Source organism: Haliotis asinina, chromosome 2 (assembly GCF_037392515.1).
Source record: "Haliotis asinina isolate JCU_RB_2024 chromosome 2, JCU_Hal_asi_v2, whole genome shotgun sequence".
NCBI lineage: Eukaryota > Metazoa > Mollusca > Gastropoda > Lepetellida > Haliotidae > Haliotis > Haliotis asinina.
The window spans coordinates 17,402,910-17,424,288 of record NC_090281.1 but is presented as its reverse complement, the minus strand read 5'-3'; the positions used below and the strand labels follow the sequence as shown (position 1 = coordinate 17,424,288).

Sequence of the window (21,379 nt, the reverse complement as noted above, 5' to 3'; positions counted from 1 at the left end):
CCTTTCACAGACGAGTTCAATTCGCCTCTCGCGCCATGCCGGATTACGCATTGCCTTCCGCGGAAGGAAGGAGTTCGATTTTAAATCGGTTATGGTAGAATGGAGATAAACGTACTGTGTTGGGAAATTAGATGAATGTTATGCAGAATTGATAGTCTCTAAATTTCTACGCGTTCGGTTCCAAATGAAATTTAGAGACTATCAATTCTGCATAACATTCATCTAATTTCCCAACACAGTACGTTTATCTCCCAATTGACAAGAAATACTTATTTAAACTAAATAACAATGGCACATATTCTCATGTCAGGACCTTGTGCACTGAAACCACATCATTTCCGTTGCCGGGCCGCTGAAAATGTTTAAGTTCTATCTGCTTCCATTTCCCTTGGTCCTCCAGGGTCTTCATGTTTTCCCTCAGTAACACAGCAGATAACAAGCTGTGCATAAATGTGTTAATGATGTAACCCCCTGTAGAAAAACGAGAGAGAACATGGGAAATGTATATGAAACATCTCACATATCCTCAGACACACACTCTCTCGGAGAGAGAGAGAGAGAGAGTCATATACAATCAGCTCCAGAGTCAGATGAACGCAAGTTTTTTCACTATTGCTTTCCTGCCATTTTGCAAACTGCAGTGGCAGCTGGAATGCTGATACGTATCAGACATGCACACGGCACTTCTCTGCCTGTATGACCTTGTTTTTATGCCTGTCATAAGTACATCAGAAAGACTATGCGCTTCTAAATACATGGGTATGACCTTCTGATCTTAAATCAGTATTTCATGCCGAAAGGTCCTTCAGTCTGCTCACGGCTTCATTGTCAACTATAGTGTGTTTGCAGTGAAAACGTACCGATGAGCTTCGCTTTAAACAAAAAAGTAAATCAAAGAGAAATTAAGATTGCGAAACTTAATCATTTTAATAAGAATAAACGTTGTTGAACAAACGAACCTAGATTCAGATCGCTGTTATTTGGTTTATTGCAAGGGGGTAAGCGTCATTTCAGCAAATTCAATCAGTGTCAATTAGCGGCGCTCACTTTGAAATCTGACCAATAAATTAGACGTCAATGGCTAACACTTTTGTGTAGAAAACACACTCCAGTTTTTACACCCATGTGAAGTTGCAGTTTCCATTATGAACCAATCAGATTGCCGGAGGCCGTAAAGCTCGTCGCTGACGACCTACTATGGCATTCTTCCGGCACAGCAACTCGGTCTTTGGCGATTTAATAGAAAACGACAAGTACATCCCATCAAAAGGCATGTGTATATGCCTCCCACACACATCAGAAATGTGGACAGAAGCTTTTGATACTCATGAGCCTTTCAATGACGAGTGCGTAGTGACCTGTGTAAGATTACTGACCTTGTAGTGAAAAGAACGTAATGTGAATGAATGAATGTACGAATAAACTGAGTGGGAATGTGTTGTACTGTATAGTGTGTTTTACTGTTCTTTCAACGGATTTTCTTGAATAGCTTACTACGGATATAACGAACTAATTTCAGTGGTCCCTTGTAGTTCGTTATAAAAGTATTTTACTGTAGTTGGAACAGTGAAACAAATGCATGTGTTGTACGTGATCAGACCAACCATACATGTACTCTGTGTTTTATTTACCCCCTTGTAATACAACCAATAATTGCGATTTGAATTATGATCGTTTTTTAAACAATTTTTATCCCAAGTTGAAAAGAATTTTGAGATTTTAATGTTCAACTGGCAAGGTAATGTTATCAGGATTCGCAATCTTAATTTAACTTTATTCGATTAACCTTTTGGTTTAATGTGAACTTCATGGATTCGTTTTCACTGCAGGCAACTTGTTTCTATAACCCAATCAGACTTAGATATAATGTCATGTCTGCAGTTCTCATCTCCTTTTTAGTTATTATTTTTTATTTATATATTTATTTATTTATTTTGTACCTTGACATTCAATCATGTCATGCATTAGTGCCATTGCGACCAAACGGAACACTGCACACAACTACACCCAATACAAATGTAGCAAAGCGCACGTAAAATCTCCAAATCTTCATCACAGTCGCCGTATTTAACTCAAAGTTTAGACCAATAATTATTCAATGAATTAAAGAACGAATAAACTAACATTTTTGGACTCTTTCAACCATTACATATGAGAGACTTGTGGTGAAACTTAATCGGAGCGCCAATATACAGGGTGAGAACACAAACCATCACAGCTCCAGCTCGCAAAACAGTACGATTTGCCTGGTATAATCCAACTGATATTTCGCTGGAACATTGTACCGTTTGATGGTTCACTACTGAGATGAGGATAATTTCTTATTATATATGGCGGTTGGTCGTGATCGTGTTAAAGGAACGCAGCTATAGTACGCATTATCCTGGGGACGGTCACTTTTGGGGAGGGTGTGATATAGAATCTGGTATTAACCACTTCCGGCTAAGGACAAGGTTAGCATATTTCGGTATGCTTGTTCAGTCAGTCGAAAGAGTTTTAATGGTGTTGGAGATGATTGTATATGACCTCCTCCCTCTCTCTCTCTCTCTCTCTCTCTCTCTCTCTCTCTCTCTCTCTCTCTGTGTGTGTGTGCGCGCGCGCGTGTGTGTGTGTGTGTGTTTTAGAGTATGTTAGATGTTTCATACACATTTCTCATGTATATGGTGTTCATGATCAAAAGTGGCAAATATAATGCAAAAAGTGCACTTTAACGAATTTTGCTATGCATAGGATCCAAGTCTTTGTTGAATGTGTAAATGATGCGTATACGTATATATGTCATCATCAGTTGTGCATAAATCGCAGTCATGTATGAACACATCAAATGTATTGAAAATCATTTATATGCCGAATGATATTGATATGTGATAAATGGAACTATGTATAATAGAGATGTGACATACAAATAATTACATGAATGGTTCCTGAATTATTATCCGATGTTATGTTGAAAGTGAGTGAGTGGGGGAGTTTTGTTTTATTCCAGCTATATGGCGGCAGTCTATAAATAATCGAGTCTGGACCAGACAATCCAGTGATCAACAACATGAGCATCGATCCGTGCAATTGGGAACCGATGACATGTGTCAGCCAAGTCAGCGAGCCTGACCACCCGATCCCGTCAATTGCCTCTTACGACAAGCATAGTCGCCTTTTATGGCAAGTCTTCGTTACTGAAGGCCTATTCTACCCCGGGACCTTCGGGACCTTATGTTGAAAGATGAAGATGCATTCTAAATAAAAGCTCTACCATATGATACATTAATTCAGTCATCAAAATGTAAAATGTCGATAAGATTAAATTATTGATAATTAAGGTCGATAAATGATGTCGATAAGATTGTTGTTTGACTGTTTATAACATATTTGACCCCACAATAAATACTGGCTAACTCGCGGAAATCCTCATTCTGCTTTAAAGATCACACTATGTTGTGTAATTAGCCGAACAACACAGGTAAAACACGGTTTACACAGGTAAACGTATATCTTAACGTGATCGTTGCTGCATACTTTCCTGGTTTGACAATGCGGATGAGCTCTTCAAATGCTTCTATGGGCAGCTTTATCAACACCATTGAGCTCATCGCTGATATTGTCACTGCATCATATGTATCTGAAACATACTCTTATGTTAGAGCATGGTACTGCATATACTTACACGATGTATTAATACATGTAGATAATTCTTATACAAGAAGTTCAATGGATATACGATATTTTATAGTCAAAGAAAAGAAATTCATCAAATGAATTGTAGTGATAGGGGTGTCTTGGGACATCACTCTAAAGATGAAATATTCATTTGGAAAACACATTTTCTTACCTCTATGCTTATTAATGATATCAGTAAGTCAGCCTGCCTGCTTTGGCATGAATATGGTTATGTGATTCATTCAGTATCATTCGGTATATGCTTGCGCCAAACACTAACGCCGAAATATTCGGCTTGAAAGTCAAAACTGAGGTGAAAAGTATCTGAGATGATATGAGTATTTATATTGCGCACATATTCACGCACTGCTGCATGCTCAAGGCGCTGGTATTTTTTTTCCTCGATCACCGGATGTCAGTCTCAACAACACATCGTATTATCAATTCCCACTCCCTGGGGAGTATACAACTCTTGCAGAGACGAGACGCACCGAGCTATTGTGACTTTCTCATCCTAACGAGGTACCCATTAACAGCTGGGCGGACTGGGAGACATAGTCACAGTACTTTGTCCACTTACACTTAGTGTTAAACGTGTTAAAATGCAACATTTCTGTAGCATATGATCTGTTATGGTTGCAGGGGATGTTATCAGTTTTCTTACAATACTGACATGGGAACCATTTCAAATACATGTCTCATACATGTATCATCTGCAAAAAGTGAAAAGGTGGTATTCATATTTTATAACGTATTGAAAATAAACATTTAATCTTCGGTAAACTATACTGAGGAAGTAGCATGAGCACTCGTTAGCTTGTTTGTCTCACTCCGCATCCAGTAATATTCTAGTTGTTTGGTCGGTCTGTAAATAATCAGGTCTGGAGCAGACAGTCCACTGATCGACAGCATGACCATCAGTCTACGCACTTGGGTTCGCATGATGAGGTGAGTGCAGAAAAGTGCAGAAAAGACCACAAGTTACCGTTTGCAATGTTCAAGGCATTTTCTCTTAAAGCTTCGGTGAAGTATCGACCGTACAGACCCTTCCTCCTTGCCTCGTCCAACATTCTGCTCGACGGATCAAGGGCGTCCATTTTTCGAAAGCCATGAGAGTAAAGCTGTAAAGTACACATTACTAAATTCATGACAAGAATTAAAGAGAAATGTTTTCAAGGTATTAGGTATTATTGGCAAACATTTGGTCTGAATATACATTCACTTTCACAAGATGTCCTCTGATAGCCGGGGGTCAACAGCATGCACAAAATTACAATGGAATCTGTCTATTACGGACTGGTCACGGATTGTAAAGCACTCCGAATTAGTCAACTTTTGTCCGTTACCGTAGACACTGCTGTGGTGTCACATTGAGTTACCTCCCTTTGTTAACAGCGATTGTTTTCTAAATGTTTATAAAGAGTGTTACTATTAACTGCAGTGAAATTGTGGGTCCCACTGATATTTATGACTTCGGTCTGCATTATTCACATCAATCACTAACATATTACTTGTACTCATGTCACGAAATGAACCGTAATTGGCGCGTGTGGATCTGTAGAGGAAGAAAGGAATATAGTCCTGTGGTCCTCGCAGCATATAAGTTAGATGGAATTGACGTACAAGTAATAACCCTGTATTAACCCTGTTAATCTGCCAACCTTTTCTGCACAAAGCCCTGTTCCAGCTGCCACATCCAGAATATAAACATTTTTCCTGTTGCTAAGAAACAGCTCCGCAGTTGTTTGTGCAGTGATCAATGGACCCATGAAGTTCACTGTCTCCATAACCTTAAGCAAAATTATATTTATTATTAAAAGAAACGCAGCAAAGATGGTTCAAATGTTCCTGGTGCAGTCAATCAGGTTTGGTTCATCATCATTTGCCTGTCCTTCCTTCTTTAGATGCATTTAGATGCAGCTTAGACAACGAATGACGCCTAGTCGAACACACCAAGAAAATTCCGGAGGATAGACTCGCCAGTACCCCCGCCTTCTGAATTACTGAGAGTGTAGGAAGAGCTATGCCAGGGTACTTTTCGAAAATCAGTCAGTATCATTTCTCATTTGATATAGCACTTTGATTGTTTGACATTCATTCTGGTCACGCTGTTTATAGTCAACATCTGTATTTAGTGAGACTGCGCATGTCTTTATGACCAAATGTGACATCAAGACCAGCCCTTATTTTGTTAGATAATCTGAAGGTTGACATGTGACAGAATTGTGTTCGTGTGCTTGTTTGGGGTTTTTTTAAAATAAAAACGTTGATCACTGACTAATGCTGACCACACAAGGGACACACCAAGTAAATGCTAATTAGAAAGTGTTGGGATTTTCGTCTCTCTCTAGGTACATGTTGCCTCTCTAGGCAACTTCCAAGGCACATGTCAATTCACCATTAGTCCATTAGAGATAACTATCTAACGTCAGTTACATCTCTTTGGTGTCTTTGTTTTTTTGACTAACCAACACATACATTAGATAAACTCATATCCACGATTAAAATCTATTCAACTTTCCCATCACGAGGTGTCAGTAATACTGACACTATGACTATACTCACCTTGTCATATCGCTGGCTGTTTTGGGAAAACCGGTCGATGATCTCATCTCTGCTAGTTTCCTCGTCCCCTATAAGGTAGGATATCATTTCCAGAGCTTGTTCACGCTCCTTCTGGGCCATGCTTGAGAATGACACCTTGCTTATTTTTTCCTTAATTAATTTATTTATTTTATTCTATACAGAACATTTAAAACCAAGGCTGTTACATTACAGGGATCCAGACACAGTGACTTAACAGCCGCATGTCATGAAAATTCACGTCAATATGCTACAGTAATGCATACCATTAGCACCTGCACTCGCTGAATGGAATCCGAACAGGTAACGGAAAAAGAACCATATCGTTACATAGCTGCATAATCCTACTGTGCCCTTGGAATACTAAAAATAATCTTCCCAAAGGCTGACTCTTACGTTTAGGAAAGCATATATATCCTATGTTATATTTAGGATGAATGACGTAAGAATTTGGTACATGGGTTTAGATTAACAGGTATATATCATCCTATATTACATATATGACCATGGGGGCGGTGGGGTAGCCTAATGGTTAAAGCGTTCGCTCGTCACGCCGAAGACCCGGGTTCGATTCCCCATATGGGTACAATGTGTGAAGCCCATTTTCTGGTGTCCCCCGCCGTGATATTGCTGGAATACTGCTAAAAAGCGGCGTAAAACTAAACTCACTCACTCACTCACTTATATGACCATGAGGACAACAGGACAACATGTGACAAATAGTAAGACCTGCACATGCGCCACACTGAGTAAGTAGATCTTATTACAATTGATATGATTATGTGTTCACAGGGATGATTCGTTTTGCAGAAATATACTCAGCGTTATCGGCATTATGATGGCTTGGTTTCATCAATTCTATAAACACTTGAACATGAGGGTTCTCACAACAGTATTCAGCTAAACATCCAGCAGCGAGACTCGTTGTAAAGAGGACATACTAATGTAATATGGAATTCATCTTCTAGTTCAGGCATATTTTACCTATAATAGATACATAGATACGTATCACCTCTCCTCGCTGAAGACTTTGCTGTCTGTTTCAACTCCCCCACTCACTCTTGATGAAATACATGTTCGTTCAAATGACCTTGATCTGACCAGTTCTCATCATTCCAGAATCGATTGCATGAACAGTATCATGACATGAAGAAGGGCACCTGCTTCTGTGAAAACTGTAACTACGACAGTCCGTCACTTATGGTCACTGTCACAGAAACTTCTATTTACAGTAAATAGTCAGGTTTTATTAGTCAATTACAGATGTCTGGCTGTTGGTTGGTTGGTTGGTTTGCTGTGTAACGCTGCACTCTAGCTGTTTGGCGGTGGTCTGTAAATAATCGAATCTAGACCATGAAAGTCAGTGGTCAACGTCATGAGTATCGATCTACAAAATTTGAAAGAATGGGGCGTGGATGTACAATATAAGTTGTTCACTGGTCGTGAGGGGAGCATAAATAAACTTCAGTGTTACATCAACCCATAGAAACCAGCGAACAACCTATTTATCTTACTGAACGCCTCAATGTTATTTATTAATTGTTTCAAGCACATGTACAAACGTTTTGCAGTCATCTCTTGATTTTACAGACAAGAAAACAGATTTTGAGTTATCTGTCAACCATCAATTTACATTCACATGACATCTGTAATTTCATCATACGTGATTCCATGTTATTCGAGAGCAAGAATTACTCCCACAAAGTACCAAATGAGTTCGACATTCTCGGCGGGGTACATTGAAGTGTTACTCACTCGTAAGCGGGTACAGGGAACATAACAGGAGAGCACTCTGCCAATCAGAAAACGGCATTTATGTGTGAGGTAAGATAAATACAAACGTGTACTTTACGTATTTTCCACAGAAAATCCATGTTACCGCCAAGCAGCATGAACGATTTATTTATGTAAGCAAAGAAATGTCTGTAACTACAATAAAAGCTTCGTTCAGATGAGTCATATATACATGGCCTATCCAAAGGTAGTATGAAGATACTGCACCAACGATTCCATGATTCCGTTTATTCATTCATTCGTTCGTCCGTCCGTCCGTCCGTCCGTCTGTCCGTTCGTTCGTTCGTTCGTTCGTTCGTTCGTTCGTTCATTTTTTATTTATTTATTTATTTATTTATTTATTTATTTATTTATTTATTTATTTATTTATTTATTTATTTATTTATTTATTTATCAAAGCTATCATATTGAGTTGTTTTGAGCATTGAGTGAGATGGTAAATGAAATGGGTTTCACGCGTTCTACCCATTTTGGGAATCGAACTCGGGTAAGAGGCGACTAAAGGGATCGGATAGTCAGGCTCGCTGACTTGGTTGACACATGTCATCGGTTCCCAATTGTGCAGATCGATGTTCATGCTGTTGAAACTGGAATTTAGTTGGAGTGCGACGTAAAACTGAACCACTGAATTGATGTGTGTTCTGTGGCTTACACTGTACACTGTGTGTACTGACACGTGTCATCCATTAACACTATGTTGTCACGTTACATATATATATTCAGGTTCTATGTGTTATTTACCCAACAAAATATGATCACAATGTTACTGTTGTTTCAAACACAGGTATATGTGATCAAGTTGTTTCACATACACTGCTAAATGCGATCACATGATCATTGCTGTTCAACATACACAGCTAAAATTAATATCGAGAAATTTCATGAGGAAATTCTTCGTATCATGTACGAGTGAGGTTAGCTTTACGCGGCTTTCAGCAATATACCAGCAAGATCAGCTTAGAACACCAGAAATGGGCTTCACACATTGTACCAATGAGGGGAATCGAACCCGGACCACTGGTGTGAGGAGGTGAACCTTTATCCACTAGGCTACAACACCATGCCCTGAATGAGTTTCAGTAGCTGTGTATATGTATAGTATTCCGGGTATCATGTCATTATTTCCCTCTAGATATTGCTCACACGTCAACAGTCATTTTATCTACTTCCCACTTGTAACATACATATATCTTTTAAAAAGTACAGGGTATTCTCTGGAATTATATCATATTCTAATTATATTTACACGCCTAATATATGCAAACAAATTGTACTAATATTGAATTTGATAAAACATCATGTCACTTTTATTAAACGAGGTTATGGCACATTATAATGTCATTTGGGTCAAAAAATAAAAGGAACTTTCCTGTTTCTACAAACAGACACAATTCTTCAAAAACATTATCAGCTTCTATAAGGTCATATAAAAGACATCTTAAGTAAGTGTGTGTGTTTTTCAGTGAAATATTTTATACACACCACACGTTCCTTTTTTCTCTGTTACGTTCTGGCCGTGTCGATATCGAATAATGTTAAGGGCATCTTTCGGAAAGTCCTTTAGGGTCTCGAGTTGCAGTTGGTCCCCAGCGTTCGGCTTCTGGAGGAAACAATCTATGAGACTGTCTCGGTGACTTGACTAAGTTTGTCTCTGATGGCACGGTAAGTTCCTCATGGTATCAACCACCGGTTTCTGTGGCCTTGAGATGTTTGTATACATGCCAGCCCGATATAGTGATATGGCTAGGTGACGCAGAGTTTAACCAGGTATTCAAGACTATTTCACTTACATCGGCGTACATACAAGTCTGTCTGTCCGTCATTGTGTCTGTCAGTTACTGTATGTGTATCTGTGTGCTAGCACGCGGAGATACACCAGACACAGATATCGCACTCAAACACAGTATTCTGTTTTAAATAGCATTTATTCATAATTAAATGAACGGACAGGTAATCGGCGTACATACAAGTCTGTCTGACCGTCATTGTGTCTGTGAGTCTGTCAGTTACTGTATGTGTATCTGTGTGCTAGCACGCGGAGATACACCAGACACAGATATCGCACTCAAACACAGTATTCTGTTTTAAATAGCATTTATTCATAATTAAATGAACGGACAGGTAATCGGCGTACATACAACGTGTCACATTGTGTCTGTGAGTCTGTCAGTTACTGTATGTGTATCTGTGTGCTAGCACGCGGAGATACACCAGACACAGATATCGCACTCAAACACAGTATTCTGTTTTAAATAGCATTTATTCATAATTAAATGAACGGACAGGTAATCGGCGTACATACAACGTGTCACATTGTGTCTGTGAGTCTGTCAGTTACTGTATGTGTATCTGTGTGCTAGCACGCGGAGATACACCAGACACAGATATCGCACTCAAACACAGTATTCTGTTTTAAATAGCATTTATTCATAATTAAATGAACGGACAGGTAATCGGCGTACATACAAGTCTGTCTGACCGTCATTGTGTCTGTGAGTCTGTCAGTTACTGTATGTGTATCTGTGTGCTAGCACGCGGAGATACACCAGACACAGATATCGCACTCAAACACAGTATTCTGTTTTAAATAGCATTTATTCATAATTAAATGAACGGACAGGTAATCGGCGTACATACAACGTGTCACATTGTGTCTGTGAGTCTGTCAGTTACTGTATGTGTATCTGTGTGCTAGCACGCGGAGATACACCAGACACAGATATCGCACTCAAACACAGTATTCTGTTTTAAATAGCATTTATTCATAATTAAATGAACGGACAGGTAATCGGCGTACATACAACGTGTCACATTGTGTCTGTGAGTCTGTCAGTTACTGTATGTGTATCTGTGTGCTAGCACGCGGAGATACACCAGACACAGATATCGCACTCAAACACAGTATTCTGTTTTAAATAGCATTTATTCATAATTAAATGAACGGACAGGTAATCGGCGTACATACAAGTCTGTCTGACCGTCATTGTGTCTGTGAGTCTGTCAGTTACTGTATGTGTATCTGTGTGCTAGCACGCGGAGATACACCAGACACAGATATCGCACTCAAACACAGTATTCTGTTTTAAATAGCATTTATTCATAATTAAATGAACGGACAGGTAATCGGCGTACATACAACGTGTCACATTGTGTCTGTGAGTCTGTCAGTTACTGTATGTGTATCTGTGTGCTAGCACGCGGAGATACACCAGACACAGATATCGCACTCAAACACAGTATTCTGTTTTAAATAGCATTTATTCATAATTAAATGAACGGACAGGTAATCGGCGTACATACAACGTGTCACATTGTGTCTGTGAGTCTGTCAGTTACTGTATGTGTATCTGTGTGCTAGCACGCGGAGATACACCAGACACAGATATCGCACTCAAACACAGTATTCTGTTTTAAATAGCATTTATTCATAATTAAATGAACGGACAGGTAATCGGCGTACATACAACGTGTCACATTGTGTCTGTGAGTCTGTCAGTTACTGTATGTGTATCTGTGTGCTAGCACGCGGAGATACACCAGACACAGATATCGCACTCAAACACAGTATTCTGTTTTAAATAGCATTTATTCATAATTAAATGAACGGACAGGTAATCGGCGTACATACAACGTGTCACATTGTGTCTGTGAGTCTGTCAGTTACTGTATGTGTATCTGTGTGCTAGCACGCGGAGATACACCAGACACAGATATCGCACTCAAACACAGTATTCTGTTTTAAATAGCATTTATTCATAATTAAATGAACGGACAGGTAATCGGCGTACATACAACGTGTCACATTGTGTCTGTGAGTCTGTCAGTTACTGTATGTGTATCTGTGTGCTAGCACGCGGAGATACACCAGACACAGATATCGCACTCAAACACAGTATTCTGTTTTAAATAGCATTTATTCATAATTAAATGAACGGACAGGTAATCGGCGTACATACAAGTCTGTCTGACCGTCATTGTGTCTGTGAGTCTGTCAGTTACTGTATGTGTATCTGTGTGCTAGCACGCGGAGATACACCAGACACAGATATCGCACTCAAACACAGTATTCTGTTTTAAATAGCATTTATTCATAATTAAATGAACGGACAGGTAATCGGCGTACATACAACGTGTCACATTGTGTCTGTGAGTCTGTCAGTTACTGTATGTGTATCTGTGTGCTAGCACGCGGAGATACACCAGACACAGATATCGCACTCAAACACAGTATTCTGTTTTAAATAGCATTTATTCATAATTAAATGAACGGACAGGTAATCGGCGTACATACAACGTGTCACATTGTGTCTGTGAGTCTGTCAGTTACTGTATGTGTATCTGTGTGCTAGCACGCGGAGATACACCAGACACAGATATCGCACTCAAACACAGTATTCTGTTTTAAATAGCATTTATTCATAATTAAATGAACGGACAGGTAATCGGCGTACATACAAGTCTGTCTGACCGTCATTGTGTCTGTGAGTCTGTCAGTTACTGTATGTGTATCTGTGTGCTAGCACGCGGAGATACACCAGACACAGATATCGCACTCAAACACAGTATTCTGTTTTAAATAGCATTTATTCATAATTAAATGAACGGACAGGTAATCGGCGTACATACAACGTGTCACATTGTGTCTGTGAGTCTGTCAGTTACTGTATGTGTATCTGTGTGCTAGCACGCGGAGATACACCAGACACAGATATCGCACTCAAACACAGTATTCTGTTTTAAATAGCATTTATTCATAATTAAATGAACGGACAGGTAATCGGCGTACATACAACGTGTCACATTGTGTCTGTGAGTCTGTCAGTTACTGTATGTGTATCTGTGTGCTAGCACGCGGAGATACACCAGACACAGATATCGCACTCAAACACAGTATTCTGTTTTAAATAGCATTTATTCATAATTAAATGAACGGACAGGTAATCGGCGTACATACAAGTCTGTCTGACCGTCATTGTGTCTGTGAGTCTGTCAGTTACTGTATGTGTATCTGTGTGCTAGCACGCGGAGATACACCAGACACAGATATCGCACTCAAACACAGTATTCTGTTTTAAATAGCATTTATTCATAATTAAATGAACGGACAGGTAATCGGCGTACATACAACGTGTCACATTGTGTCTGTGAGTCTGTCAGTTACTGTATGTGTATCTGTGTGCTAGCACGCGGAGATACACCAGACACAGATATCGCACTCAAACACAGTATTCTGTTTTAAATAGCATTTATTCATAATTAAATGAACGGACAGGTAATCGGCGTACATACAACGTGTCACATTGTGTCTGTGAGTCTGTCAGTTACTGTATGTGTATCTGTGTGCTAGCACGCGGAGATACACCAGACACAGATATCGCACTCAAACACAGTATTCTGTTTTAAATAGCATTTATTCATAATTAAATGAACGGACAGGTAATCGGCGTACATACAACGTGTCACATTGTGTCTGTGAGTCTGTCAGTTACTGTATGTGTATCTGTGTGCTAGCACGCGGAGATATCCCACTCAAACACAGTATTCTGTTTTAAACAATATTTATTCATTATTAAATGAACGGACTGTTAAACAGGTCATAAGTCTGTATAAATAAATACCTCTCCGAATACAATGCGATGAAAACATTCTGCAGTAAAGTAAAATACTTCATGAAAAAGACAATAGTATAATTAATCACTTAGGTAAATATCGTTTTGTTAAGCTAAAATAGTCATGTACTGAGTTTACAATGTTTTCATTCATTTCGTCGAAATATGAGTAACCTCCACATTATACAGATTGAATATTAAAACTATTTTTGTAATAGAAACACTTCGATCAAATTGTAGCAAAATTTGGACAGGTTAACAGAAAATGGATGACATCTTCATAATAGTGTCCACGAGAGCAAAAGGCGTATTTTGGAGAAAACGGTCAAATTCATGTGCATTTAAGTCGCTGCAGACAAGTCTTAACTTACAATGAATTATTTTTTTTAAATCTAGTTCCAGTGTTTCTGAACACATGTGGTGCATTGGATTAGACAGTTCCATCAAAGTGTTTCTTGAACATGGCAGCGGAATCTATGTTTCTCATATCATTATCTAATTTCTTCCACTCCATCACAAATGTTTCCTTGCGACACAGTGGTACTTGGAGCATATTACTAGGTCTAGATCCATATTTGTTGACTTTTACGACGTTCCCATAATGACGAAAAAAAAACAGTTTCATGATAGATTTTGGACCTACATATGGTTCTTAAAGCATCTAAGTGAAGTTTTTTCAACAATAACTCTTGAGTTTGTGTACAGTTGTTCCAAATATAATCACAATAATCAGAAATTGGTAAAACAAATGAACTATGCAGGGTTTGGAGGGTTTTCCTCTGAGGGTGGTGTTTTAGACTTCTTAAACAACTGATCACAGGACTAACTATAGAAATATTATCATATATTATGTTTATTCAAGTGGCCATCGCTTTGAAACGGACATCAACCCCAGATGTTCATGACAGTCAGTCGACTTTATCGGCATATCATCCCTTATGAAATCTGGTATTGATGTTACTGTTTTCTGTCTAGTAAAAATAATAGATTCAGTTTTATTGGGAGTACAGTCTATGTTCCATGTCTGGGCCCACTTACCTATTACTTCTAAATCATCGTTTAACATATTGGAAGATAAAATAGGGTCCTCGGTTGTCACACATAGGAATGTATCATCGGAAAATAATTAAATATTACACTGTATATCTTCAACAATATCCCTGACATAAAAAGTAAAGGCCGTGAGACTGATTCTTGGGAGACGCCAGCTTCAGTTGATGTAACATTTGATTTATACCCTTTTATCACTCTAAACTCCTTCCTATTACTTAGATAATTTTCAAACCATGATAAAAGAGTTCCGCGGATTGAAGTGATAGTTCCATTATCTAGGAGACAATTTGACACATGTTTAAAAACACACTTATCAAATACTTTTGAAAGACAACTAGTCGATAATTAGTATAATCATGAACACTAATTTCCTTATAAATTGGAACAGCGGGCGAACATTTCTATATATATAGGAACTGAGAAGAGGACAAAGAAATATTAAACAAATTACAATTTGGAACGGACAATTGTTCAGCTAAACATGTTTAGACACCAGTACTAAGATATGACCAGTTGCTTTAGTGACATCAAGCGACAGTAAAATATCCCTTACTTTCACACTTTTTAATCTATCAGTTAGGCACTTTTCACACAGTATTCTGACCCCTAATCTTAACGCACCAGGCAGAAAACAGCTAACATTGCCACATTGCAGCTCATCTTACAAAGCGACCGAAACACTCCTATGGGGGGCGGCGGGGTGGCCTAGTAGTTAAAGCGTTCGCTCGTCAAGCTGAAAACTCGGGTTCAATTCCCCACAGGTTCTGTACAGGAGGATCCCTTTGTTGCACATGACGATAAATCATGTCCTACATGACTCCAAAGAGTCAAGATCGGGGCTCATTCAATGGTGAGATTACCTAAGTTATGTGTGCATATCACATATATATAGTTAAACAGCATACAGACATACACGCATACTAGCAGATAACCACAAACGAAAGCAGCTTCAGTTTTCATACACACCCAGTATTCTAATCAGGTCAGACTCGGAAAACTGAATAGATATGCGCATGCGACATAGGTAAGTGAAGCAATGAATTTAAAGAGTCTTATATATGTACATAGAAGGGCATCATGGTACAAATTATTAATAATAATTGACATGGCAACATGCTCGTTTCGTAATCATTGAGGAAAACACTTGAGGGATTTTTTTGTTGTTGTTGTTCATGTAACTGTATGCCAGTCAGCACTCTCCTCTTCATACTCCCTGTCAGCTTCCTGGTCATCTGACGGGTCAGTCTACGCCATTCCTCTTGTAAAGCAACTTCCAACTGGGCCAGGTTCTGTACAGGAGGACTCCTTTGTTGCACACGACGACCAATCAGGTCACCGATATGCTCAAAAGGGTGAAGATTGGGGCTCATTCGATCGTGAGATTACCTAACTAAGTTCTGTGTGTATATTACATGTATATAGTTAAACAAGCATGCAAGCATGCCGGCATACAGGCATACAAGCAAATAACCTCAAACGAAAGCAGCTTCAGTTTTCATACACACCCAATACAGTAATTAGAACAGACTCGGAAAACTGAATAGAAATGCGCATGTTTCCTGAGACATAAGTAAGTGAAGCAATGAATTTAAAGAGTCTTATGTACATAGAAGGGCGTCGTGATACAAATTATTAATGACAACATGCTCATTTCGTAATCATTGAATAATCGTGATCATTTTTGTTGTTGTTGTTGTTGTTGTTGTTGTTGTTGTTGTTGTTGTTGTTGTTGTTGTTGTTTCAGTGAAGTTATTGTTAATGTCAAAAGAAGTTGCCCAGTTATCGCTTGTGGTCTGTAAGTAAAGGGCCTAAAACGTAAGGCACGTACAAAATATGATTACCTGTCACTTATTGGTAATACGATAATTCCAACTCAGATATGAGGAAATATAATACACAGTATTATAGGATATTTATACAACGCACATATCCACGCAACTAGTGTTTGCTCAAGGCGCTGGTACTTTTTTCCTCGATCAGTGGATGTCAGTCTCAACGGCTACTCGTATCAATCTCATCTACTTTGGCAGTACACGGCTCTTGCTGCATCTGGGCATACCGAGTTTATTGTGGCTTCCTCATTCTAACAAGGTACGCATTTCACAGTTGGGTGGACTGGGACACACAGTCACTGTACTTTGTTAAAGTTCACTGTACGTTGCTGTACCCGCAACTAGGTGTTTGCAGGTGGTCATCTGGCCACCTCGTCTGAAGCTCATTTCTGGTGTCCCTTGCGATGTTATTGCTGGAATATTGCTATAAGCGGCGTGAGACTAAACTCACCTACTCACTCATGTGCTCACCATCTGGTTATATCCCAGGGGATTCGTGTGTTCTTGGAATGCATGTGGTTGTGTCCTGAGTCCACTGTTTTTACATCAGGTCTCAGGTGGGCTCGATCTCGACACCTCATCTTCGCTGAAAAGCCAGTCTGGTACTTAAGCCAGCTCGCCCACGGAGCTCCAATACAGTACATATCGTTCTTCCATCGACCATATGAAAATCCTCTTTGCATGTAAATAGTTAGGTCTAAACAACAAATGTCTTGTTTTCACCCCAGTCTATACGTAAGCAAGAACACCACACGGTGAGAAGGCGTTGTACAGAAAGCTAATCTTTACTCATGATCCTGTTGTACAGATGCTCCCAACTATCCTCCTGATATGTCCTTTCCAATGACAACATGTTGTCTTTATCCAGCAGTTTGTCGATAATTTTGGGCATTGGATGACGAAGAATTGCATTTGTATAAAGGATGATAAACCTATCTGGTCTGATGTACTGACAGGCATCAACAGCAGAGGCAAGCCTGAAACAACACAACTCGTCCGCAAGAAACGCTTCAGTGAGAAAGATGACCGTCTTCCAGCTGTTGTTGAGGGCATCGACGACCTCTGCACATGTGTGAACCCCAGGCCCGAAATCTCTCTCAGGAATACATAGACTGAGATCTCTACTAGCTTCCATTTCCTCGCAGAATGTATCAATCATCTGTTCATAATCACCTTCTGTTGAATAATAAACGAACACATCATATGTAAAGTAGCTTTGGAAATTGAAGCCCAGTCGCTTCACGATCCATCGTTTTAATAGAGGTGCATTTCTTGCCATATGTGAACTGAGTGAAAGTCCCAACAAAAACAGGAACAAAACACATACAGCAACTGATAGAAAAAAGCGGGCGTTACATTCTCTCCAAAGTTTTTCAGACGCATTGGCAGCATGCTTCAATTGCACGATTTGTCCTCTGTAGTTGATACATGTGTAATGTTTACTTTCAGCAAACTTTACACTCGTTTCTTTTAACCAGATGATGAAGTCCAAATACGCACAATCACATAACAGGGGATTTCCTCGGAGATTGACAGAGATGTCCTGATGTTCAGACACCACATCCAACCTCTCTCTCACATCAGCACTAAAGTGGGTTATTAAATTGTACGACAGGTCTATTAATGATATATTTGGTATAGTCTCTACATCACGAGGTAGGTCGGTGAGACCGTTACTTAACATTCGTATTTCTTTAAGATGTTGCAAATTTGTAAATACTCTTTTCATATTGTCAGTAATACAGTGGAACCCAACAGTGATATGATTTAATGAAAGGACCTTCAGGGCGTGAAATGATTTGAACAAAGCCACCGGTGGTTCTTTAAAACCATTTCCGGAAATATGCAACTCTTGGAGGTTTTCTAAACCCACAACCTTGACGTCTTTTGCTTCTACAGAACAATTAGCAAATACTACTGTTTTCCATTCCCGGGTACCATTGAAAGACAGGGTATCCAAAAAATTATCAAATGGTTTCAGATTTGGTGCAAAGTAAAGTGAGTTAAGAGTTCGGGGATAAGGTAAACCTAATGATTCTCTTACAGACGTGTCCATGTGTAAGTTCTGTTCTTTACTACCTTCGATCGAAGTTACAGAGAAGACACACTGGACATGATTATCCCTTGGTAATACCATCTTATCAGTAGAATCCAGAAACACTGAGCGTGAGTCAAAAAAGGGGTATTTCATATCAACCAGTTTAAAATCTCCTTCCGTTTGTACAAAGGTAAAAGAAGTCAGACTTTGGAAACAATGAAGTTCTTGTAGTAAGGAATATTCGTCAATAATTAAATTGTGGCTAAGATCTAAAATACGAAGACACAGAGAAAACGGTTCCCTAGTCAGGGCACCATGTTGAATATTGGTAATTCTATTCCCTACGAAATAAACCTCAGAAACACACATATTAAACAGATATCGCATCATGTGTGTGCTTAACATGAAGCACTTATTTTTCTCGTCACTTTTAAAGTTTGCTATGAAAGAAATTCTGCTCATGGAACGATTTGAATAACTTTCCAAGCTTGTCAAACGCTCTGATATGTCACTATGCGCTGTATTTCTGATGTCTAAGATGTCCAGTCCGGGGAATTTAGTCACCAATTTACTATCTATCTTCCCTTCATTACATGCAGAGATTTGTAGTTTCGTCAGATGCACGTTCATGAATATATCAAGTGCACGTTCATTTAATGATCCGTTTTGACAAAACCTTACTGTCAAACGCTGCAATTTGGCCATCTTGCTAAATCCAAAACCAAAATTGGGGTTCAGCGGAGAATCGATGGCAAGTTCTTCCAGGTCCAGCAGCTGAGAGAATGTTTCTTCTGCGTAAAACCAGTTCTCCTCCTGAATGTCCATATCACTCAAAAGGAGGAGTTTTATGGGAATATTTTCAAACAGACCCGGCGGAAGAGCTAAGGACGTAAGGTTTAGTTTGTTCTTTCCAAGATCAAGCTTTTTCAAAGATGGGAACTTCTTCAGAGACCCTGCTTCAAGGTGAATGATTCTGTTTCTGTACAAGCTGAGTGTGTGGACTTTCGGGAGATCAGGAAACGACGTGTTTCCAATGCTGGTGATATTATTCTGCGTCAAATCAATAACTGACACGTGGTTAGGAAAACCTTTGGGAACATCATCAAAGGCCTTTCCTGAACAGTTCACAATTACTTCTTGGCCAGTTTCAACTATCCGACATTTGTTTATATCAGGTTTAGTTGTGCTGCACAACAAACTTACAACGCTGATCCACTGAATCAAAATCCTCAATAATATGTTCACAGTCATTGTCTGAAAGATAAGTAATAAGGATAATAAGAAAAACATCGAAAACAGCGTGTTCTCCGTCGTGATGTTGCTGGGATATTGCAGAAAGGGGTGTAACATGAAGGTCCTAACCTCTACAGACGACGGATTCATTGTTCAATATGTCACAGTACTACAGTTGGTCAATTTACGTAGATTTGAGTCGGCTCACAGATTAGTATCAGAATCAAAATATGGGGAATAATCGTCAGTGCATGCTGTTAATTGTCTGTATTGTCACACAATACAAACGTTTCGGAAATGTGTACACAGTGCGTTAATAATCAGAATTATTTTCAAATATTCACAACTTTAAGCACAAATGTTATTTAAGTTTATAACTGGTAAAACAACTCGGAAATGTTAGAACTGTACTCATGAAACAGGCCCAACATCACCCAAATGCATCCAGGCTGAATCACATCGCCAAAACGCAACCGGGCTGAAGAACAACGTTTTCAACGGAAATAACTGAATATCGGGGTCGTGCCACATTTTGACAGCTATTCCCTTTTCAGTTGTCCGGTATTCATGGATGACAACGCCATCGCAACATTACATGGCCCACAGGGGGCATTGATAAGAACCATATTGAAGCTTGTTGCTAGGGACGACGGGATAGCCCAGAGGTTAAAGCGTTGGTTCTTCACACCGAAGCCCCTTGTTCGATTCCCCACATGGGTGCAATGTGTGAAGCTTGGTGTTCCAAGGTGACGTAAAACCATACTCACTCATACCAGATACTAATCTAGGACTTACAATGTGATTACATTTTAGCTGTGTATGTTGCTCAGCAATGATCATGTGATCGCCTTTAGTAGTGTATGTCAAACAACTTGACCACATGTTGCTGTGTGTTTGGGACAGCACTAACATTATGATCACGTTTTGTTTCTATGGTAAATAACACATGTAATGTGATCATTGCTGGAATAATGAGAAATGTGGTGTACACCCATACTCACTCACTCACCCACTCATTCTTTGATTTTGAAAGTATCAAAGCACTGTTTAAACCCCCTTGTTAAACTGTTTAAACCCCCTTGTTAAACTGTTTAAACCCCCTTGTTAAACTGTTTAAACCCCCTTGTTAAACTCAGAAATATCACTGAAATAGATGTATGCAGACATATTTCATCCAAAATGTGCACTTTTCATAATAGCCGAGTTTGGCGTGAGGTTTATCAACACTGAAAGCGTGAATCTCGAGCCAAGGACGTGAGCGTTGGCGGGGGTGATCAGTGTCTAGCTGTACAAACAGGAAACACAACACTTGTGACCTGTCCGTGTGATCGTTGACGCTATGGAAATCTAGCATCCATTCCTCCGTATTGTTTTATCTGACCTACCTTTGATTATTCCGGGGTTTGAGATGCGCAATGGTTCACAGTGTGGTGTTGCGGAGTTCCACCACTCACCCTATGTTCGTGAGCACTGCACCTCTCCTCAGTGATATTTCCTTATGTTTATGGCTGCTGATAAAGTAGTAACTTCCGTGTTTCAGTCTTCAACAAACTTAAAATCCAAATTAAGGAAATAGTACATGC

General features: G+C 39.3%; 2 protein-coding genes across 2 annotated transcripts; both read right to left on the bottom strand.

The window, feature by feature from the left end:
- Positions 1-301: 301 nt before the first annotated feature.
- Positions 302-6,339, bottom strand: LOC137271608 (methyltransferase-like protein 27). The gene is made up of 5 exons (XM_067804050.1): positions 6,220-6,339; positions 5,316-5,444; positions 4,640-4,775; positions 3,521-3,616; positions 302-474 (listed from the first exon to the last, which is right to left on the bottom strand). The coding sequence occupies exons 1-5, from the start codon at positions 6,337-6,339 to the stop codon at positions 302-304; spliced, it is 654 nt and encodes a 217-aa protein (XP_067660151.1).
- A 10,964-nt stretch (positions 6,340-17,303) lies between these two features.
- LOC137272304 (toll-like receptor 4) lies at positions 17,304-19,814 on the bottom strand. The gene has a single exon (XM_067804666.1). The coding sequence runs from the start codon at positions 19,812-19,814 to the stop codon at positions 17,304-17,306; it is 2,511 nt and encodes an 836-aa protein (XP_067660767.1).
- Positions 19,815-21,379: the final 1,565 nt, after the last annotated feature.